The sequence below is a fragment of the Salmo trutta genome, chromosome 25 (assembly GCF_901001165.1).
Source record: "Salmo trutta chromosome 25, fSalTru1.1, whole genome shotgun sequence".
Taxonomy (NCBI): Eukaryota; Metazoa; Chordata; class Actinopteri; order Salmoniformes; family Salmonidae; genus Salmo; species Salmo trutta.
Window position 1 is genome coordinate 30,866,320 of NC_042981.1, and position 24,766 is coordinate 30,891,085.

Sequence of the window (24,766 nt, forward strand, 5' to 3'; positions counted from 1 at the left end):
GAGGGAAGTGGTCCCCCATAATGTTCTGCACCATGAAACTTACCAAGAATATGACTGTCAATAGCTACTTCTCACAGTGGAAGGCCATTCCTTCTCTTGCTAGAACAAAAGTGGTACCTGCTACATACGGACCCAGTAGCAACAAACCTATCGATTATACTTGTGGAATCGCAATGCTCGTCGTGGCCAACAACTTGACTTTGAGCCAATCAGAGAGCACAAACCCCCATGACATTGAGCCATAAAAAAAAATAATTAAAAGAGGGCATTTTCTCAGTGCACCACGGATGAGCCAGTCACACTTCATATACAATGTTGGCTATGGGATGGTAGCTAAGTGCACAGACAATGCACACAACACTAAATATTTCCTCCAAGCTAGCTAACCACTGTAGCTAGTATTGACATAACTAGATAATCCATTGTGATTTAATTTTCATGAAACAGCTGCCAAGTTAGTGCAGTGTCCTTAGCTAGCTAGCTATGTTGTGCTAGCTGGTGAATATGCTAACATTAGCTACCTAAGCATTTGGCTATGTGCTGGCACTGGCAGTACAGGCTATGGCCATCTGGCTAGTGTCAACAAGGCCTTTCTACAAAATAGCAACATTATCACAGATAGCTTTGAATTTAGACCATAAGCAATACTCATGGATATGCATTGTCAAACACCACCACTGCCACCTTCTGGTTTGGAGTATTTTTACAAGGCTGAGTGGCTGACAACTTTCAAGGTCTTTGCTGTTTGAACACAAAAGAGACTGAACAGTGTCGGCAGTCAGAGGTGCTAAGTATTGTCGGCAGGCAAACATTTAACAATCCTACCTCTGTCTGAGCTTTACCATGTTTTGAGAGGAGAGGGGAAGCCTGCTGGTCAAACTTAAAGGGCAAGTCGTTAAACTGAGAGAGTCGGATTTAAGTGCAGTTTTATAGCACCGTCAACGTTATGATGGCACAAACACTCCCTCTGACCTCAGATCGCTAGTCCTAAATCACACTCCACTTTCAAAGCAGGCTAATGTTTTCAAGTCTTGTTTATCTTCTACGTTGACCTCCAACTCTGTGTGTAATCCTAGCTCAAACTTACAGTTGTTGTACCTTTGGAGCCCAGGAGGGGAAAACCCTCAATGTTTTCCACTTTGACATTACATGTGATAGTTCTCATTTTCAATTAAGTGTATTCAGAACCAACGCAGTCTTGTTTAGTCTTGAAATATATTGAATAAGGTGTTCAGAGTCAGACATGACCAAAATCTATTATCCAACGTTAACCCTAACCCACAGACAAGGCTAAGTGCATCTTTGTACTTTTTCATGCAACAACAAACTAAGCTCCCGTTGACCACCAAATAACATGGGAGGTTTGTTTGTCCAGGAACAGACTTGTGCAAGGCTCTTGGTGGTTTACTAAGATATCTGTAGACGTAAATGCTTGAGTCATTTTGCGAGTGAGATAAGGGGCATGAGTTGAGAGACGTGTGAAAGTCACCCTCTCTGCAGCTCAGCCCTTATCAGTGCAACTATCAGGAAGCAGAGAGAGAGCTAGAGCAACCCAGTGTTCTGTGTAATCTGTACATACAACAAGCTGCATGTGTACAACAGACCAGTAGAGAACAAGACGTACCTGTCAGTGCCACCGACAAGGAACAACAGTGCATCTCCTCCCAGAAGAACCATAAGACACTTCACCCAGTGTTGCCCTTGATGTTCAGTACTGAAGATATTCAATGGAAGTAGGTTAAGTGCTTTCTACTTGGACCCCCATGAAGTGTTCTCCATTCCATAGAGTGATCATTTATCTATACTGAACAAAAATACAAAAACACAACAATTTCAAAGATTTGACTGAGTTACACCCAGTTCAAATAAGGAAATCAGTCAATTGAAATGAATTCATTAGGCCGTAATCTATGGATTTCACATGACTGGGAATACAGATGCCTTTAAAAAAATGTAAGTAGGGAGATTGTGCAGAAAACCGGTCAGTATCTGGTGTGACCACCACTAGCCTTATGCAGTGCAACATCTCCGTTATTTAGAGTTGATCAGGCTGTTGATTGTGGCCTGTGGAATGTTGTCCCACTCCTCTTCAATGGCTGTGCGAAGTTTCTGGATATTGGCGGGAACTGGAACATGCTGTCGTACACGTCGATCCAGAGCATCCCAACCATGCTCGATGGGTGACATGCCTGGTGAGCATGCAGGCCATGGAAGAACTGGGACATTTTCAGATTACAGGAATTGTGTACAGATCCTTGCGACATGGGGCATCCTGAAACATGAGGTGATGGTGGCGGATAAATGGCACGACAATGGGCCTCAGGAGCTCGTCACGGTATCTCTGCGCATTCAAATTGCCATAGAGAAAATGCAAATTGGGTTTGTTGTCCGTACCTTATGCCTGCCCATACCCCCACCATGGGGCACTCAGTTCACATCAGCAAACCGCTCGCCCACACAATGCCATACACACCGTCTGCCATATGCCCGGTACAGTTGAAACCAGGATTAATCCGTGAAGAGCACACTTCTCCAGTGCGTCAGTGGCCTTCGAAGGTGAGTATTTGTCCACTGAAGTCGGTTATGATGCCGAACTGCAGACAGGTCAAGACCCTGCCAAGGACGACGAGCACGCAGATGAGCTTCCCTGAGACTGTTTCAGACAGTTTGGCAGAAATTCTTCAGTTGTGCAAACCCACAGTTTCATCAGCTGCCCAGGTGGCTGGTCTCAGACGATCCCGCAGGTGAAGAAGCCGGATGTGCATCCAGGTCTGGCACAATTACACGTGGTTTGCGGTTGTGAGGCCGGTTGGACGTACTGCCAAATTCTCTAAAACAATGTTCGAGACAGCTTATGGTAGAGAAACTAACATGAAATTCTCTGTCAAGAGCTCTGGTGGACATTCCTGCAGTCAGCATGCCAATTGTACGCTTCCTCAAAACTTGAGACATCTGTGGCATTGTGTTGTGACAAAACTGCACAGTTTAGAGTGGTCCATTGTCCCCAGCACAAGGTGCACCTGTGTAATGATCATACTGTTTAATCAGCTTCTTGACATGCCATACCTGTCAGCTGGATGGATTATCTTGGCAAAAGAGAAATGCCCACTAAAGGCGTCAGCATGCTTCAGTTCAGCTGGCCAAAATGTATCTAGGCGAACTGAACGAGTGTGCTTGCAAACGAGAAAAAAAAGAGCAATAGTTCTGTTTGTCCATTTTGAGACAGCTAGCCAGTGTACACTTCCTCAAATAGTCAATTAATTTAAGATAATTGATGTTAATGACATTTGAGTTTTTGCCAAGGATATCTTAGTCATGCAATTTTACATCTAATTAAGATGTTTGGTTCAGTATTTCTCAATGAAAAATGTGCATGAAAACGAGTTGTACCTCGTTGAATGACAAAGACTTGATTGAAGAATCCCTACTGTTGACCAATCACTGACGAAGGTGCGTAGACTTCAGCTTGCCTCTAGAAAAAAAAGTGTTTGCCCAAACAAGTCACATTGACTTTTCATTAACCTTACTTTTGTTTAATTCTAGTGCAACTGCTGCTGGGAAATGTCCTTTGATTATAAAACAGCCTGCAGTCAGGACCTCTTTGTTCCATTGTAACGCCCATCAGCTGAAGCAATCGGGTTCACTCGGTCAAGGATTGTCAATAATGAGTAACTTGGGAAGAAGCGATTTCAATACAACTAATAAACTAGGAAAATAGTAGGAATGTTTAAGACTCATCCAAGTGCAAAATATAAATCTAGTTGATACGCTATATTAGTCTCAGATGTCTCCAGAAAATGTGACTTTTAGAAAGCCTACAGATCTCTGCAGCTGGTAAACATTCGGTCAAAAAAGTGTTTAGAACAAACATACCTTATCAGTTCTGAAACTCTCACCCTTGGCAGTTGAGTTTAAGACATGTTTCAGAAAAGAGGTAATTTGCTTAAATCTTGTGAAGTTCTAGACATTCGACAGGTTCCACCTACGAATCCCCTGTTAGAGAGGGGTGACGACTGGCATGACACTGGATAGGAGTCTTAATTTGAAATGTTCTCATGTAAAGTGAACTATAAAGGTTTGGTTTTTATAGCCTAAAGAATAACTCTACTCTTCCACCTTTCATCCTGTCAAAACAGGTTGGCAGATGTGTCATGAAGGTCCAGTCTGCATAGTTATGGAATTGAATAAAAACAAGGACGGTCTTGAGGTGCAGGAATTTACCACAACAATTGCGGCTTCGATTGAATAATGTGATGGGCATGAAGAAGAAAAAAAACACGCGCCCTAAAATCGACGCATGGGTCATACTCGTATGCTGGATTCATCATAGGGAAATTCGAGGTCCAACTTTTTTTTTTCTTCTGTCGAACTGTTTCTCATTCAGGATCAGAAATGTTATTAGCGTTCATTAAACACTTACCAACAGTTTGAGTGTGTAGTCGTCTCCCTGTGAACTTCTGAAAGTGTAGCTGTAGTTTTTCAGTAGACTATTATGAATTTGGTTTTACTTTTCCAAGTCCTTGTTTTCCATAGATCAAGTCACATTGTCAAACACAGAAATACTCCGCACATCCCCCAGTTGTCCTCTACTGATTATACACAGCTGAGCAGAACGCATAGCGAAGTACAGCGCGCGATGGTCAAAGACCGCCTACTTCCAGAGCACCCTATGTTAAACGGGAGACTGGTACAATTTGTCGCCTCAAATTGTCCAATTTAGGAGTTGTCTTTGTGTTATTTGCCTGAAATAGTGAGTGAATATTATCCCAGATTGTTTCTGTATTGAAATACATTTATTTTTACGTCAGGTCATCACTGTTCATGGGCATCTGGAAAATGTCACAAATTCAAGTTTCTACCAACCCCCTTATTCAAATAAACACAAGCTAATATTTAGGCCTAAACTCGGTCCTTATCCGCCCACTGTAAACGGACACACTTTAGAGCATGTTCAACCTCTTTCTTCCTCTCAGTCAATTGTGTGGATTACTCCTGAGGGCCCAGGCAGGCAACATGACAAGTTAATAAACCACTTTCACACACCATCACTAAGTCTTATGATCTTTTGATGAGGGTGTCCCGTCCCTCCCTATACTGTAAAAGATCCCTACAAAGAATGGCAGACAGATAACTGGAGTGAATCAATTGAACAACTCACTTGTGGCTAGTAGTAAAGGGATGTACTATTCTCAGTGTTCCCCTCGGAATTCCCTTTAACAGTCACCTGTCAGACTTGCTTCTATTGAGAAATGTAACCGCTGAGTTTATCTACAAAACAATGACTAAGGATGTCCTGTCCTAAAATGGACATCTTGTCAGCAGGGACTGTATAAATGGTGCACCTCACTCTGGTAGTTGATGAAATTACAACTGACTACATTTAGGCCTACAGGGGGGGCTGTGCAGTAAAGGCAATGTTTACATCTGCTGGTAATGGTTGGGTAAATAGGTAAGAGCCCATCATATACTACCGCTTATGACACAAAACTAGTTGAACTGTTTCTGATTCAGGAATGTTCGCCGGGTTATTAGCGTTCATTCCAAACATCAGGCTGAAATACCAGTCATTTTCCAAACAGTTCATACACAAAAAGGGCATTATCATAATTTTCACAATTTCAGTTATTTCGACCTCGGAAGTTTCCATCCAATTGGTGAAAGATTTTCATGCGAATAAAAAAAAAAATCTGCATAAAAACTTTATGCACATTTTCCCACCAGAGCTAAATTCCAATCAAATATATTTGTTGCGGATAAAAGGCTGTGCGTGATGATGTCATGCATATAAAAGTACCTTTTGCGCTTAAATTCCCATGTCCCAAATAAAAAATACAAGTTAAATGGGTTTCCATCGCATTTAACTCTACGGTTTTTCTCACAATTGGCTCATGCACTCTAGCCAACAGCTCACAGATACAGTGCGGGTATAGCCTGCCCTATATGAGATTATTATGGACAAAAGGGCACTGCCCGTTTAACCTCAGATGATGGAATGTGAAATTACAGTAAAAGCAAGGGTTAAACGAAGTACAGTTACATTATGTGATACTAATCATAATGTACTGAAAAAGCAACAAATTCAGACTAGTATGCCTCATCTTCAGAACAAACACATACTGGTAACCTTAGTATAATTTTATTTAGGATTTGAGACCTAATGGTAAAATAGATCAAACTATATATAAAAGGTTAACAAAGAAAATAGAAAATGTTGAAAGGAGTATCTTTTTCATGTTACTACCATCATGAGGCACAAACTGGCTTTAGTTTCCCCTCTTCTGTTTCCTTCTGAAATACCCGTTTTCATCATCAGAAAATAAACTCCAAAAGTAAAATAACTTGCTCTAACTTTAACAGACAATGTGTTAACCATGTACAATATTTCCAGCAACACAAACAAAAAATGCCTAAAATACAATAAAACAGAATAAGAAGAATAATAAATTCATATTTAGTAAGCAATAGCGGCAGGTATCATTATGTCAACAATTTACATGAATAATAGTCAGATTTGTTGATTTAATCATTGGACCATTATATCCTGAGTGCAGAATTAGTGACCAACCATCTGAATTCTGAAAGGCTAATGCAAGAAAAAAAAAAAAGGCAAAACACAAGTGTCACATTTTGAAGATTTTCTGCCACTATCTTTCCAGATTGGTGTCAAGCTCCAATAAAATCTCATAGGCCTACATTACATCATCAACAAGGTAAAGCTCTTATCAAACAGAGAGGCCTGTATTTGTGGAAAATAAAACAGACTATACTACGACACAAAACCCCTCTAAGGTTCACATACAGTGCCTTGCAAAAGTTTTCAGACCCCTTGGATTTCTTCAAGTTTTGTGTTACAATGGGATTCAAAGATTTAATTTAAAAAATATATACAAAATACTCTAACATCAAAGTGGAAGAAAAAAGCTTTTTTCGTATAAAAATGCAATAACTAAAATAGTCGTTGCATAAGTATTCAGCCCCTTCGTTTAGGAAAGCCTAAATTAGTTCAGGAGAAAAATGAGGCATAACAAATCACAAGAAGTTACATGGACTCTATCCATGTAATAGGGGTTGACATGATTTTTTATGGCTAACCCTTCCTCTGTCCCCTATACATACAACATCTGTAAGCACAGATTCAACTACAAAGACCAGGGAGCTTTTCGAAAGCCTCATAAAAAAGTGCAGTGATTAGTAGATGGGTAACAATAACAAATCAGACATGGAATATATCTTTAAGCATTGTCTTGTTAATAATTATGCTGGGCATTATGTATTAAACTACCCAGACACCTCAAAGATAGTCATCCTTCTGAACTGAGCTGCAGGACAGGTGATTTTAAAACAACTAAATAGTTCAATGGCTGTGATGGGAGAGGACCGAGGATGGATCAACAACATTGTAAATGACAGTGAAAATAACATCAATACAGCAAATAAAATATACTCCAAAACATGCATCTTGTATGCAACAAGGCACTAAAGTACTAATGCAAAAAAAAAACATGGCAAAGGAACACACTTTTTGGGCTAAATGTAAAGCCATATGTTTTGGCAAATCCAACAAAACATATCACTAAGTAACTAACTGCCTCCTTATTTTCAAGCATGGTGGTGCTGCATCATGGTATGGGCATACTTGACATCAGCAAATACTGGCAAGTTTTTCAGGATAAAAATAAACGGGATACAGCTAAGCACAGGCAAAATCCTGAGCAAAACCTGCTTCAGTCTGCTTTACTCCAGAGACTAAGAGAGGAATTCACCTTTCAGCAGGACAATAACCTACAAAACAAGGCCAAATCTACACTGGAATTGCTTACCAAGAAGACAGTGAATGTTCCAGTTTTTACTTAAATCTGCTTGAAATACTAAAATGGCAACACTTGACAGAGCTTGAAGAATTTAAAAAAATAATAATATATGAAGAAATCAAAGGGGTCTGAATACCTTTGCAAGGTAACACTAATGGCAGGCCTGTGGGGTCAAAGGTTAGGGGTCAGATGGGCTTGGTGGTGCTGTTGTAGACAAGGCGCTCTGTGTCCTCCTTGGTGTGGACCTGGGTGCCGTTGATGGGTACCCGCTGGCGCTGAGGCTGCTTCTTCCTGCCCTTCATGAAGCAGTAACATAGAACAACCAGCAGTATGATGATGGCCAGGCCAAGCAGTGCGGCTATCGCTATGATGCCTGAGAGAGGATGGGCATGAAGACACACACACACCAGTAAGTCAATAACTATATAAAAAGAAGCCTGCATGTGCAGGGCAGCAAAAGCTAGACAACAGACACGATCAATCATGTGCAACATTCATGGTGTCTGAATTAAGTGAAGAGAATGGGCAGGGAAGCAGACAGCTTCATCATCACCTCAAGATATTTGTGACCAGCTTTGACCCCCAGGTCCCTTAAAATTGATGGGGTGGAAGAATTGATTTAAAAAGGAGTATTGTCAGGGTGTCTTTTCCATGGACTTGAGTGATTGTAAAGGAGCACAATTCATTCTGAGGGACAAAGGCCCCATCTTCACGAGGTAACTACAGACGAAATGCTGAATAAAGAGATAATTACCTGTATGGCCTTGAGTGTTCTGGTATTCAAAGGACTCCTTTCTCTCAAAGATGTCCTTTTCTGAACACATAGTAAGGATAACAGACAATACGAGTTAGTATACACTGCTACAGTATTCTTGATATACAGTTGAAGTCGGAAGTTTACATACACTTAGGTTGGAGTCATTAAAACTCGTTTTTCAACCACTCCACAAATTTCTTGTTAACAAACTGTAGGTTTTTCAAGTTGGTTAGGACATCTACTTTGTGCATGACACAAGTCATTTTTCCAACAATTGTTTACAGACAGATTATTTCACTTAATAATCACAATTCCAGTGGGTCAGAAGTTTACATACACTAAGTTGACAGCTCGGAAAATTCCAGAAAATGATGTCATGGCTTTAGAAGCTTCCGATAGGCTAATTGACATAATTTGAGTCAATTGGAGGTGTACCTGTGGATGTATTTCAATGCCTACCTTCAAACTCAGTTCCTCTTTGCTTGACATCATGTGAAAAATCTAAAGAAATCAGCCAAGACCTCAGAAAAAAAAAAATGGTAGACCTCCACAAGTCTGGTTCTTCCTTGGGAGCAATTTCAAAACGCCTGAAGGTACCACATTCATCTGTACAAACAATAGTACGCAAGTATAAAAACCATGGGACCATGCAGCCATCATACCGCTCAGGAAGGAGACGCGTTCTGTCTCATAGAGATGAACATACTTTGGTGCGAAAAGTGCAAAATCAATCCCAGAACAACAGCAAAGGACCTTGTGAAGATGCTGGAGGAAACGGGTACAAAGGTATCTATATCCACAGTAAAACGAGTCCTACATCGACATAACCTAAAAGGCCGCTCAGCAAGGAAGAAGCCACTGCTCCAAAACCGCCATAAAAAAGCCAGACTACGGTTTGCAACTGCACATGGGGACAAAGATCGTACTTTTTGGAGGAATGTCCTCTGGCCTTATGAAACAAAAATGGCCATAAAGACCATTGTTATGTTTGGAGGAAAAAGGGGGAGGCTTGCAAGCCAAAGAACACCATCCCAACCGTGAAGCACGGGGGTGGCAGCAACATGTTGTGAGGGTGCTTTGCTGCAGGAGGGACTTCACAAAATAGATGGCGTCATGAGGAAGGAAAATTATGTGGATATATTGACGCAACATCTCAAGACATCAGTCAGGGAGTTAAAGCTTGGTCGCAAATGGGTCTTCCAAATGGACAATGACCCCAAGCATACTTTCAAAGTTGTGGCAAAATGGCTTAAGGACAACAAAGTTAAGGTATTGGAGTGGCCATCACAAAGCCCTGACCTCAATCCTATAGAAAATTTGTGGGCAGAACTGAAAAAGCGTGTGCGAGCAAGGAGGCCTACAAACCTGACTCTGTTACACCAGCTCTGTCAAGAGGAATGGGCCAAAATTCCCCCAACTTATTGTGGGAAGCTTGTGGAAGGCTACCCCAAAGGTTTGACCCAAGTTAAACAATTTAAAGGCAATGATACCAAATATTAATTGAGTGTATGTAATCTTCTGACCCACTGGGAATGTGATGAAATAAATAAAAGCTGAAATAAATAATTCTCTCTACTATTATTCTGACATTACACATTCTTAAAATAAAGTGGTGATCCTAACTGACCTAAGACAGGGAATTTTTACTAGGATTAAATGTCAGGAATTGTGAAAAAATGAGTTTAAATGTATTTGGCTAAGGTGTATGTAAACATCCGACTTCAACTGTACACAATGTAGGGGTGCTGATATGGGAGCATAGCTCTCAAACATTCCCTTCAGTTCTCTTCATTATGGTCTCAAAGGGTAATATAACAGTACAACCATTTTTAAATCAGTTGAAAGTGTTGTAATGGATGCAGAACACAAACCCACCTGTTACCAGTTTGCAGGTCGTCATACAAGTATCCTCAGTGTCAAATCTGTTGTCATTCCCATCGCAGCCGCCATAGTTGAAACGGAAACACTTCTCGTAGAGAGGGTTGTAGTACCACTTGGTAAAACTGTCCCGACAGTGTCCCGTTTTGGGGTGCTCTGTGCAGCGAACTGTGGTTGAAAGAATGTGTGTGTGTGAGACAAATCAGTGTTTGTAAGGAGCACCATAGGTGACCAGTTAACTCAAAAACAATATCCTAGATTGATCAGTAAAACTCAAATAACCTTTCTGTTCATCCACAGGAATTTGCAGTAGAATCCGGAACTTGTCGTTCACTGGTGAAAGGAAGAAAACAAGAGTTTAGCAACTTCACATGTCAACAAACAATGAGCAGCCCAGCAGTATCACTTCATGGCTGCACTGGTAACGTAAGGTCAGTGGTAAGGTAAGGCCAGTGGTAACGTAAGGTCAGTGGTAAGGTAAGGCCAGTGGTAAGGTAAGGTCAGTGGTAAGGTAAGGTCAGTGGTAAGGTAAGGTCAGTGGTAAGGTAAGGTCAGTGGTAACGTAAGGTCAGTGGTAAGGTAAGGTCAGTGGTAAGGTAAGGCCAGTGGTAAGGTAAGGTCAGTGGTAAGGTAAGGTCAGTGGTAAGGTAAGGTCAGTGGTAAGGTAAGGCCAGTGAAGTGTTGTATGTAAATTAGGGTTGGTTTGCATAGCCATAGCCTGCACTCACAGTACTCGCAGTTCTCCTCGTCTGAGCCGTCGCTGCACTGCTGCTCCTTGTCACACTCCAGGCCTTGGTCAAGGCAGCAGCCGTTGGCACAGGTGAACTGGCCTGACCGACAGGGGATCCCACACACCTCTAAACACAACAACAGAGTTTAACAGAACAGGTAGGGTGAGAGTAACCTTCACTCAATACAGAGAAACATGATGCAGTGCACAGCTAACCCATGCAACCGATAAGTCTCAATGAACAGGTGGATTCCCCTCCATATGTATTTGGACAGTGAAGCTAAACATTTTAATTGTGTCTATACTCCAGCCTTTTATTCAAGGGTATTTTCATACATATCTGTTTTACCATTTAGAAATGAATGCACTTCATGTATCTAGTCCCCCCATTTGAAGATGTCATTTTTAGTGTATCAAAGTGCACGCAATGACTACATTAAGCTTGTGACTTTACAAACTTGTTGATTGCATTTGCGGTTTGTTTTGGTTGTGTTTTCAGTTATGTTTTGCCAAATAGGAACTGAATGGTGAATAATGTCTTGTGCCATTTTGAAGTCACTTTTAGTGTAAATAAGAATATAAGATGCTTCTGAACCCTCCCCTGTTATTGGTAATGGTGAGAGATTAGCATGTTTTGTTGTAGCCTCGTAATGGCATCTCACTCATCATTTTTCATGATTAATTCATTTTCTTAATCATGGCATTATCAGGATTCATTTAGAAGTGGTCAGAAACATCTAATCTACTCACTCAGAACATCACTCCAGTCATCATCATTCAGTTACTACTGGGCAAAACATAACCCATAACAATCTGCAAAAGCATCCAACACGTTTGTAGAATCACAAGCTTCATGTAGTCATTGTGTGGAATATGGTACCAAATACTAAACTTCACTACTTTGATACAATATAAGCAAATTCGTCCAAATACTTATGACTTCTTCACAAGGAGGGGGGGGGGGGACTAGATACACAAAGTGCTTTCATTTCTAAAACGGTAAAACAGATCTGTATGAAAATCACCCCCAAAACATTCCCATTGATCCACACAATTTTTAAAAAATGAATTACTAAAAAAAAAACTAAATGGGGATGTCTTGAATGTGTATGTCTTCACACCCCAGAGTTAATACTTGGTGGAAGCACCTTTGGCAGCCATTACAGCTGACTGGACCAATCAGGAACACTCAACACCGGTTGGAAATCCATTCTGGTGCGTCTTTGGCATTACAATTTGTGTAATTATGCCGCAGAAAACTAAAACTCAGGGACCTGTTTTCCTCTAACTTCTTACCTGAGCATTGAGCCTTTTATATTTATTTGGATTCTAACAAACTCCCCAGTCCCTGCTGGTGACAAGCATACCCATAACATTATGCTGTAACCATAATACTTGAAAATACAAAGGGATCAGCAACATTACATTCTTTCCACATTACAGGCCTGTATGATAAAGTGAAAAGGAAGCCTGTGTTAAAAAAAATGCCACTCCAAATCATACATTCTGTTTGAAACATGGCCGTTAAGTAACACTGCAAGACATTCACTTTTTTGGCCTAAATTAAAAACTACATATTTGGGTCAAATCCAATACAACAGAGTGAAACCCTCTGTATTTTCAAGTATTATATTGGCAGCATCATGTTATTGGTATGCTTGTCATTGGCAAGAACTTGGTGGTTTTTCAGGATCAAAAGAAATATGAAAGGAGCAAAGCCCAGGTAAAAAGTCAAAGGAAAACCTACCTCAGAGTTTTATTTCCAGCGAGATAATTACACACATTTTTATGCCAAAGACACACCAGAATGGCTTCCAAAAGGTGTTGAGTGTTCATAAGTGGTCTAGTCTCAGTCCTGACTTAAATGTACTTTAAAAGCAGAGACAAGGTTTGAATATTGCTGTCCATCAATGATCCCCAACCAAATTTACTGAGCTTGAAACAATAGACATATGTTGCCCTAAGACTTGTGCAAAGTTCGTAGAATATTATTCCAAATGATTCATAGCTGTAATGGCTGCCAAAGGTGCTGCCAAAGGTGCTGCCAAAGGTGCTGCCAAAGGTGCTTAGACCAAGAATTAACTCTGGGGTGTGAAGACATAAGCAATCAAGACATTTTTTTTAATTAACATTTTATTAAATGTTGTACTAATGTTCTATAACTTTGAAAATGTGGAGTACGTTGTTTCGATCTGTATGAAAATAGCATTTATTATTATTTTAAGGCAGCAAAATGTGAAGGTTAGGGGTGTGTAGACTTTAACTAGGCACTGTATATTTGCCAGCCTGTATCAATGAGTGTGGGATGCATAGCCAAAAGGTCTACAGCTGAAGACATTCAATGAAATGCGGGTTAGTCTTACCTCTAGGGGCTGGAAGTGGCCCACTTCTGCCACTGCCAACGCTGGACATAACTACATGAAAGGAAATGCCAATCAATTAACCAATCGACCAATCAACCAACTGTTCTTAGAGAGGCAAGAGGGATCTGTACAGTACCTGAAACACCATCACAGGCATTGGTACACTCCTGGAGGGAGAGGTAGTTGTTGAGGTTCTCTCTGCAGCCCCCGAACAGGAACTCCTCACACTTTTCTGAGGCAGCATTGTAGTGCCAGCGGGGGAAGGACCCACGACAGGGACCCACCTTCTTGGGGACCAGGCAGTGATCTGGAGGATAAAGGGAAAGGGAGATACCTAGTCAGTTGTACAACTGAATGCGTCTTCCGCATTTAACCCAACCCCTCTGAATCAGAGAGGTGCGGGGGGCTGCCTTAATCGACATCCACGTCGTCGGCGCCCGGGGAACAGTGGGTTAACTGCCTTTCTCAGGGGCAGAACAACCGATTTTTACCTTGTCAGCTCGGGGATTCAATGTAGCAACCTTTCGGTTACTGGCCCAACGCTCTAACCACTAGGCTACCTGCCGCCCCAACTAAAGCATCAGAGAGAGGTGATTGGGGAGGGTCTAGGTAATTTTCCTTCAAATTAGGCCTACTTCAACCACTGAAGATACATTTGGATGCATCTTGGAAGAAAGCAGACATGACTGATATAACACAGACAAAGGAAGTGGTTCCTCTTGTGCAACGCCAAGCTGTACATCTCACGACAAGCTGGTTGATGCTTTAGAACCAACCTATATACTTAAAACTATTTTGTATGAGTCATTACATTACACTGCCATTCCATCATTACAATATGAAAGTGAATTGATGCATTAAGAATAACATTATAGGTAGAGAACGATTCACAGTATACATATCGTTTTGCTGAGAGGGGAGGGTATCTTTAATTATGATTATTCTAGTATTTCTAATTGTGATTCGTCCAGCATTGAGGCAGGCAGCCATTTCGGTATAAATGTATAGTGGTGGCTCACGCCAGGGATCACTGCTATACATTGGTCTTTTCCTCAGAGGAACATTCCTCACACCATTCCGAGTAGAGACTTGTTAATGGGTAACTGAATCAATGAATGGTTAATAGTCTCTGCTCAGTCTGCTAAGACTGTGAGCGAGACCAACATGCTCCAAAAATGTATAACTGACTCATTAGAAATAACATCAAAGTGTTTGAGTATCAAGAGTCTGTCTTCATCAAGACAATGAAAGACTTTGCTTGTGTTTGTGAAACCCAAGCTCAAACCAGACAGACAGGTTATAAAAAAGGGGGGGAGTGAAGTGAAAACATGCCAACCACAGCTATCCTCACTTCCTGTTTCTCCTGAACTTCCAGGAAGTGTCTATCCATTCCATATACACACTCTCACGTTACTGGGTAGGGCAGAGAAAACCCCTCCATTGTCTGATTCCTAAGTATTCCCTGTTAATCTATAATGAGCAGTCAGGCAACACTATTGATCTACCAAGTATAAACCAGTGTGATAATGAGTTGTCATCCTGCTATGACCTCATACCGTCATTCATGGAGGACATATCCGTTTTTCTATTAAACTCACAACCAATGAGGAAACGGGTACTAGGAAAATAACAACGCTAAGCTGTTGTAAGTAGCGCTTGAGCCCACATCCTTTCCCACATCCACTCCTTTGCACCCCATTATTTCTAATTCTACTTTGTACTTTCTTCCACTACAAATCTACCATTCCAGTGTTTTACTTGCTATATTGTATTTACTTTGCCACAATGGCCTTTACCTCCCTTATCTCACCTCATTTTCTCACATTGTATATAGACTTATTTTTCTACTGTATTATTGACTGTATGTTTGTTTTACTCCATGTGTAACTCTGTGTTGTTGTATGTGTCGAACTGCTTTGCTTTATCTTGGCCAGGTCGCAATTGTAAATGAGAACTTGTTCTCAACTTGCCAACCTGGTTAAATAAAGGTGAAATAAAAATAAATACAATTTAAAAAACATATAGATGTCTAAGCCAAGTCAAATCTACTTATGAATGGCGCCTTTTTAAATCTGAAAATCTAGATTTTGTTCTACGGGAATTAGAGGAGCTTACCTGGAAATTTATTTTTGTCATTTTAATATGCATACATCCTGTCACGTTGGCATGAAAAGGTGAGGATTATGATAAAGTCTTGTTGTAATAAACCAGTACAACCGGTAAAAGTAATCAACAAGCATTTGAAAGCCATGGAAATTATTTATGAACTTAAAAACATGCCACCTATACTTGAAATGGGGTATTTCTTCTTCACAGCAAAATGCAAACTGCAAAGACAGTTTCCCCGATTTGAAGAAAAAATAGAATTTCAAAGTAATTCCTTATATTGCATTCACTTGCATTGTGTGTTCAGTGTCAAATATAGTCAGAAGGGCATCAGTCCTTCTCACCTCAAGGACATAGTTTATCACAGTGTACCTACTCTTAAGACATGACAGATCACTGACGTAGGCCACTTTAAAGACAAACAAATAGAGGAGACGTGAGTCATGTCTGGTATGACCCAATGTGAGTCAGGAACAAAATATGAGTACTCAGAAACTGCATACCTATTCATCTTTAAAACTCACACACACACTCTCTGGAATCAAACTAGCCCTTAATGTTGAGTATCTTCAGCAGAGTGAAATGCAGAAGAAGATTATTGACTGTTAGAAGTGATATGATCAAAACAATAAATGTCATAAACCAACTGTGGCTAATAAAAGAAGACATAACATTAGAATGGAGGAGCACAGCCAGGCAGTCAAATAGGTGACATTTGACTTTGCATAAGTGAAAATTCTAGTTAACTTATACAGTGATCTATGTGGTTTTCACGGCATGCTGACACTAACATGCACATGTAACATAAAAGAGGAATGTCTCGCCACATGGGAAACAACCATGTCTCTGCTATGAGAAATCATTTTCACTTTAGTTTGATTTCCTACACAGGCAACTTACTGTGTAGAAGTGTATTGAAATTCAATATACAGCATGAATTTCCCTTCACCCCCAACACAGCTGTGTTAAACTGTGTAGCTAGGTGAATTCTGCAGGTGTTTCACATAGACTATAACATACTCACCCTCAGACTGCTCAGAGGTGAGCACTAGGATGGTGATCTGGGTTTGGTCGGACTGCCCGCTGGAGTCTGTGACGGTCAGCTGGAACTTGTACACCCCAGACGTCAGTTTGGACACGATCACTTGGTCATCGAATGTAGTTTTCTAGGAGACAAGGAAAGAAAATGTTTAAATTTGTTGTCTAATATAGTAGTTAATTGTGATCCTCTGGTGTTCTGAGAGTGACCTGTCCATCTCATGTACTCTTACAGTCAGAGAGAAATCTATGATCAGATAAACACCCCAATAATGACTGACCAGTGCCCCCTGATGTCCCCAGTCATCATCACTCACCTCCATGACAGCGGAGGAGTTGCCTGACACTTGGTGCCACTGGTACGTGACAATCTCGTGGTCATCTTTGCTCTCAATGCCATTCAGAGTCAAACTTTCGTGGGGCTGCACCACTCTGTCCGGACCTCCATTGGCCACTGGAGGATGGTCCTCTTCATCTGAAAGTTGAATACAGCCTTCATCACATATTCAATACAACATAGTCAAACTGAAAATACATGCAGCTTTAAGACAATCTGTTATGTCAGAAAGCGTTGTGCAAAGAGTAAACACATTATGGCTGGTTTAAGTTTGACTAGGCTGAACTTGAATGGCATTTGAATGGTTTTGAGTGTCAACACAACAGAAGCAAATCCATCAGTTTGGTGGTGCTCATGCACAATTAACAACTACATCCTGTTGACATACAATATTCACTCGGAGTCAAGTCTGAGTGCAGTCCATTACTTGACTCACAGCACAATACCAATCTCCCCTGTAAGAAGCTTTCTCAGCAGCAAAAAACAGAAACCTGTGACAACGGGCCATATAATGAGCCATGGCGTGTGTGGACATGCTGGGTAATGCTCTTCTCTACCCCGGTGGTTTCATCTCCTCTGGAGATAAGAGGCTTGGCTGTTGGGACTGTCTTTGTGGTTTGAGCTTTCTCTGCTCATAATAATATACAGTAGCCAAATGGTATGTGTGTTCAGGTTACTTTAGTAGGCAGTTCAATGTCAACATGAAGTTCATTATGGACATGCCCAACCCTAAATATATGAGTAGACTCAATTAGTTAATTTGATGAGTGTCTATGTTGTGATGGGTGAGAGTGATACCCATCTTACCTGGGAACCCATTTGTTGCCAGATCACTTGCATACACAGAGTCTATGATGTAGTTCAGGAATCCCTTCTTCCTGACAAATCGGCAGACATAGGTCTGCTTGTATAGACAGTCAAAGAGAAAGCAGGACTTGATCATGCCCTCATCTGCAACCTTCTCCATGAAAGCGACATTACATCTGGGGTCTTTGCAGCAGGAGCGTATACAGTCATTGGAGCGCTCAACTTTCATTGAAGAGATGAAAGTCGCACCGTCTTTGACCGACTCATTGGTGTCGAGAACGAAATCGTCTCTGCCCTTTTTGAACTTGTCCAAACATTGTTCCCCGAATGCCTGTGCCTCCGCGTGCCCCAGGAAAAGAATACAACACACCGAAGCGCCCAATAACAATCCAATTTGGAGAGAGGTCATTCTACAAGACATTCCAGGAAAACAATTTCCCACAAATACAATCCAGCGGATGATCTGAAAACAGAGTGATATAAGCAATTTAAAATACGTAACATATAGCATGGAATGCCTTGTGATTAAATATCAATTATTAAAATGTAAAGTTTCTTTAAGTAGTCATAACATGATCTAAATAAGATAACATACACACACATACATACATACATACATACATACATACATACATACATACATACATACATACATATTTGTATAGTTACTATACAAATACTTTTTGAGATCAACTGACACTAACCAAAGAGTTTATCAAATTGAACAACTCCTGTTTAATTTACGTTTTTACACACACAATTATTTATAGACAAATTTAGGACTTTTGTCAGCGGCAGTCTCTCTCTCTCTCTCTCTCTTCCTGATTTCAAAGGTAGCCTAAGAATTACGTCAAGAATACCAAATTAATAATCCAATATCTATCTCCTCTTCTGTAACTTTATAGGTCCATATTTCTTCAAAAAATAACACTTAGAATTAACAAAAATGTGTCACCTGTAAATTCTGTATCTGTCGTCGATTATTCTATACAAACTCAAAATCTTTCCATTTCACAGGTGTGTCTCTGTCGGGTACCAGAGGTGTAATCATTTAGTCTAAAACGTTTTGCAACGGAAACCATTTACTCAAAACGGAAAACATTTGCCAAAGAAAACGAGTTTCTATTGGACAAATTCAATTAGGTCGCTGCCCATTTCGTTCCGTTTGATTATGTTGTGAATACACCCCGGTTACATACAGGAAGTGAAATTCTACTCCCATCTTGACCACACCGAAGATTATGGATATAATAACAAGATATATGTCTCTCCGCCATAACAATAGGAGTCGTTGTCCACAAAGCGGCACAGCGGGCTGCCTAGATCCCGCTTAACCTTTCTTTAGATTGGTGGATACATCTCATTATTGTACATAATTGAATACTCGATGAGGGTTGTTGACGTCAACCGCCTGTATTCAATGGAGAGAGAGAGATGCTATGCTACTAGCCCCATTTCATGAATATGCATAGCCATCTCGAGACAACTTCGATATAAAGTGTTTTTTCTCAAAGTTGCCGGGATGTCACGTGTCCTACTTATAAAAGTACACTCCTAACAACTTTAGCATTACGAAACTTATGTTCGATCAAATAAACCTCACGTAGCAAAAATGAATAGTTTATTTGTTGACCAAATTCGACAGTCTCATGACCTCCATACAAAAACTCATTGCTTGGTTGGCGAAACAACGCCACCTGCTGGAGGTAGACAGATTTTCCACCGAGGGGACCAAAGACATTCACGATGCCACTCCCATTTCAAGTTGTGTCAAGGGAATGGTAGAATACTTTTATGGAAAAGAAGAGATTGGTTAAATATTGTTCTTGAAATATTTTATTCACAATAGTCCTATGGTAATCGATTGCTTTCATAATGGGGACCTGTCTTATTCATATGACCACAATAGGTGGTTGATGGCTTCAAAGACCCACCTACACCCAAATACCCGAGACAGGTCCGAATACAGAATTATAAATAATGTCACGGGTCTGGGTCGGATCTGATTTTCACGAGTCTTGGGTATGTGTAATTTTAACTGACTTGTCTTTAGGGCGGTACAGATCCTAACGTGACTGCTGCAGTTGAGAGCGATAGAGAAATTTGATCATTTATGCTGCTGCTCTTGCTTTTCAGGAGAGTGGAACATGGCGCATGTAGCTTGTTGTTGGTCATAAGTCATCAAAGCAGCAATACCACAGTTTGAGTCATAATACCCATAAACAACGGAAATGGTTCCATTCATTTTTCGGTAGGGGTCAAGGGAAGATCATTTAACGTTGGCGATTATAGTCTGACTACACGAACGATGAGCTAACGTTTAACTAGCTAGCTAAACTTTAGCTAAATATCCATGCCCTGATGGACTAACATTGCCTAGCACGTCACCGCGTGGAAAAGTGACTAACTTACACGAACGGTGAGCTAACGTTAACTAGCTGGCTCAATGTTTTCCCCATAGAAAACACATGGTTTTGTTCCACGAGTGCATCTGTTGTACATGACTAACCAAATGACCTGTGAAGTCACCAGCAGGGATGGAAATTAAGCTAGCCCGAGGCTAGTACTTTTCAGACTGGGCTAGTAAATAATGTGCCAAACTAGCCTGATACAGCAGTAGGAAATGTGCCAAACTAGCCTGACACAGCAGTGAAACTTAGCCTTTTCAAACATGCCACAGATTTAGGACCTGCATGTTACCTGGGCTAGTACAACTCGTGGTCTGCTGGCCAGTGCCCAAAATCCTTATGTTTCATCCATGCATGTCGGTCCCTTTCAGATGATACCCCTTATCACTGTTGGTGCTCCTCAGTGACCTCACGGCTGAGGGTTTTAATTTTCCTCTTGAGCATTATAATCAGAAGTACAGTATAATAGCTCAATGGAATACTTCACCTCTTCGGGCAAATAGTACCCTTGACTGTCCTGATCATCTAGTTGAACATTCCAGATAATTCCTCTATCCCAGCAGAAATGTATCATCCACATAGTAGGATTTTAGATGTGCAGAAATGCCCAGTCTATTTTACTGTTACTATAGTCAAGTCTGTGGGTTATGGTATTTTAATATAGATGTTACCATTTTAGTAATCAACTTAGCTAGCAATTTATTTTATTTTTTGTCTTTCAGATGGGTGGACCGGAAACCCAGAAACAACACTCAGGTCTGCAGCTGCCATTTTCTGGTGGGAAAGAGAAATGGCCCTGCATTTAGCAGAAAAGTTAGCTCATCCACCATGGCAGAAGTGGAAGATCCAGATGGTTGATTGGGAAACAAGAACAAACAATGAGGCATGAGGATTGGTTGTTGAGGGACCGCTTGTCACATTTTCCAAGGTGGATTTTTGTTATGATAAGCAATGCTTTTTCTGTCCAGATAAAGATGGTGATACAGCATTGAAAAAGACCTACCAATGACCAAATGTCTCTGTTTTCCAGTCCAACAGGAGTGCATTTCTCAGACCATCCGGTGCATGGACTTCCTGTACCAGTGTGATCCGAGCAGGAGTGTCCATTTGTACAGCACATCGAGCCTGTGGACGGACAGGTCAGTAATACATCAAATATGATACAATATTGTGTAAAACATTGCATTTGTAGAAGCGTCAACATTTTTACTTTATATCCCCTTTTCCCCATGTTTTAGACATGAGGCGTGACATGTGGAACATCAGGCTCACCCCACGACAAGCAGTGCAGGATCAACACCACCCTCAGCAAAGAGATCTGCTGGAAGTGATGTGCTCTCTCACTCATAATTTTAACATCACAGATATAAATTCCCACTGAGCCCATGATAAAATGCAATGTGAATTGTGTTGTACTTCTGAATGAAACTATGAGGAGATGCACTCAGACCAGCCTTTGTGATTGAACTTATGTTAACCTCATTACTTTAGTTGGCTGCTTTGAGCAAAACTTAAATGTAATATAGCCTATTCTAGGAGCCTATTGTGTGTGTATGATCTTTATTCATTGTTCACTTGTTTTTCAACAATATCAAGTACAGGCAGGGATGACTGGGGCCTTCAGCAAGTAAGACACGGGATAAGAAATAATTTCAACATCACAGATATAAATTCCCATTGTGCCCATAATAAAGTTAACTACATTACTTTAGTTGTCTGCTTTGAGAAAAACTTGTATGTAATATAACTTATTCTGGGAGGTGTGTGTGTGTGAACTATATGGAATATTTTTGGACCTTTGTCTTCCCTGAAAACAGGTACTGGCAGGAGGAGCAATATGAGTCTGAGGTCGTCATGCTGGATGGTAATGGCTAGCTACTTCCAGACACAAATGAGAGAACACCTCACTCTGATCATTTTACTCGCCCTAGCAGAGCTGGTTGTTTTCATGTTATCCAAAGCGTTGGTGACTGTAATTGTGCTGCTGGCAACAATTTAAATACTTTTTTTGCTGATGTTTACTGATACCGACCATATTAAATGCCGGGTATTGAGTGTTCGTAAATTCATCTGAGTAGATAGCCAGATTGAATTAACAATGACCATTGAGAACACACAACGACTATACCACTTCGCTAAGCTAAGAATTACATATAGTTAATATACTGGCAAGTTCAATGTATTTAGTAGCCAACTAACGTTAGCTAGCTAGCTAACATACCGGTACATACTGCTGTAATGATATGCTGCAGTTCATAAAGATAGCGTAGCTAACAAATTGTCAGCCAACATTATGTGTAACTTATTTGAAAAGTCATTACTTTATTACTTTGCTCAACATTTTCTTAACATTTGTCATAATTTGTTAAAGCTAATTGAAATTGTATCCGCTCTCATCGGACTGCTGCTCCATATTTTCCGCTATTTTCTTGAAATCTGAAAAAGTTGGGAAGCCACGCCCATTTTCTGATGAATTGTATTATGGGCCCTAAAATCCCGGAAATAGTGTCCACTGCTTGTGTACTTCATATTTTGGCGAATTTAGTATGACATCCTGGAACTTTTAGCATACTAACTATATCCATACTATGAACAATAATAATACTACATATTCAATTTACATCACAAATAATACAGTTAGTCCGGTTAGTATGAGTATTCGAACACTGCTTAGGTCTTTTACCAAATAGGGCTATCTTCTGTACACCCATACCTTGTCACAACAAAACTGATTGGCTCAAACTCATTAGGAAGGAAAGAAATTCTACAAATTAACTTTTAACAAAGCACACCTGTTAATTGAAATGTATTACAGGTGACTACCTCATGAAACTGGTTGAGAGAATGCCAAGAGTGTGCGAAGCTGTCATCAAGGCTACTTTGAAGAATTTGTTTAACACTTTTTTGGTTACTACATGATTCCATATGCGTTGTTTCATAGTTTTGATGTCTTCACTATTATTCTACAATGTAGAAAATAGTTTAAAAAAATGAAAAACCTTGAATGAGTAGGTGTGTCCAAAATTTTGACTGGTACTGTAAATATATATATTTTTTGTTGAACAAAATATTTTTTCACAAAAGTAGTGCACTGGGACTTTAGTATTAGTGGACCGATATAGACATCTGTAGTGCAGACAAAAAAAAAAGTTAGTTGTGTAATTAAGAACAGTATCTTGCAGGATTCAAGAGTTGGAATTGGAAGAGTTGTTGCCCTGTCCTTTTCTCTGATCGTCATTCTAATGGAATACAGAAAGAACAAAACCCTGTCCTCAAACATTTACATCAAAAGGTGCAAATGTATGGGCAAAGACACTAAACATACGCATCAAATTAAATATTTTTCTTGATCAAATAACATGGAAAACAACCACTTTTTGTGCAGTATTAATTTACCTTACAAACCACTTCATGTAAATGTACACTTCTGTTCAAAAATTTGGGGTCACTTAGAAATATCCTTGCTTTTGAAAGAAAAGCTATTTTTTTGTCCATTAAAATAACATAAAATTGATCAGAAATACAGTGTAGACATTGTTAATGTTGTAAATTACTATTGTAGCTGGAAACGGCAGATTTTTAATGGAATATCTACACAGGCGTACAGAGGCCCATTATCAGCAACCATCACTCCGGTGTTCCAATGGCACATTGTGTTAGATAATCCAAGTTTATCATTTTAAAAGGATAATTGATCATTAGAAAACCCTTTTGCAATTATGTTAGCACAGCTGAAAACTGTTCTGATTAAAGATGCAATAAAACTGGCCTTCTTTAGACTAGTTGAGTATCTGGAGCATCAGCATTTGTGGGTTCGATTACAGGCTCAAAATGGCCAAAAACAAATAACTTTCTTCTGAAACTCATCAGTCTATTCTTGGTCTGAGAAATGAAGGCTATTCCATGTGAGAAATTGCCAAGAAACTGAGGATCTCGTACAACGCTGTGTAATACTCCCTTCACAGAACAGCGCAAACTGGCTCTAAACAGAATAGAAAGAGGAGTGGGAGGCCCCAGTGCACAACTGAGCAAGAGGACAAGTACATTAGAGAGTCTAGTTTGAGAAACAGAGCCCTCACAAGTCCTCAACTGGCAGCTTCATTAAATAGTACCCGCAAAACACCAGTCTCAACGTCAACAGTGAAGAGGCGACTCCGGGATGCTGACCTTCTAGGCAGAGTTGCAAAGAAAAAGCCATATCTTAGACTGGCCAATAAAAATAAAAGATAAAGATGGGCAAAAGAACACAGACACTGAACAGAGGAACTCTGCCTAGAAGACCAGCATCCCGGAGAAGATGGTAGCCCCCTGGAGAGGCTCGAAAGCCGAGGAGATGAGGGAAAGCAGGTAATGTTTTTTAACCGTGATGTCATTCAGACCCCGGTAGTCGATACACGGACGCAAGAACCCTTCTCTGGTGGGGGAGCACAAGGCCGGATAGCCCCTGCAGCCAGGGAGTCCTCAATATACGTCTCCATCACCTTGGTCTCCGGACCTGACAGAGAATAAAGCCACCCCGAGGCGGTGTAGT

The 24,766-nt window shown here is 40.5% G+C and overlaps 1 protein-coding gene and 1 long non-coding RNA gene across 2 annotated transcripts; one reads left to right on the forward strand and one right to left on the reverse strand.

Annotated features, from left to right (window-relative positions):
* Positions 1–6,099: 6,099 nt before the first annotated feature.
* On the reverse strand, positions 6,100–18,902 carry LOC115162392 (kunitz-type protease inhibitor 1). Its single transcript, XM_029713660.1, has 11 exons — positions 18,783–18,902; positions 17,828–18,290; positions 17,001–17,158; positions 16,670–16,811; positions 13,676–13,846; positions 13,540–13,590; positions 11,175–11,303; positions 10,729–10,779; positions 10,444–10,614; positions 8,566–8,625; positions 6,100–8,184 (listed from the first exon to the last, which is right to left on the reverse strand). Exons 2-11 carry the CDS (start codon positions 18,246–18,248, stop codon positions 7,997–7,999), a joined length of 1,542 nt encoding a protein of 513 aa, XP_029569520.1. The 5' UTR covers positions 18,249–18,290; positions 18,783–18,902; the 3' UTR covers positions 6,100–7,996.
* A 663-nt stretch (positions 18,903–19,565) lies between these two features.
* LOC115162393 (uncharacterized) lies at positions 19,566–21,943 on the forward strand. Its single transcript, XR_003869533.1, has 4 exons — positions 19,566–19,849; positions 20,958–21,163; positions 21,266–21,374; positions 21,474–21,943. It is a non-coding gene; the product is annotated as an uncharacterized LOC115162393 (long non-coding RNA).
* The last annotated feature ends 2,823 nt before the right edge of the window (positions 21,944–24,766 follow it).

Coding starts and splice junctions, on each gene's coding strand:
- LOC115162392 (XM_029713660.1), bottom strand. CDS start 18,248: ATGTCTTGTAGAATGACCTCTCTCCAAATTGGATTGTTATTGGGCGCT. Junction 16,812..17,000: donor ACTCCTCCGCTGTCATGGAG/GTGAGTGATGAT, acceptor CTTGTCTCCTAG/AAAACTACATTCGATGACCA. Junction 10,615..10,728: donor TCCTGTGGATGAACAGAAAG/GTTATTTGAGTT, acceptor TTTCAACCACAG/TTCGCTGCACAGAGCACCCC.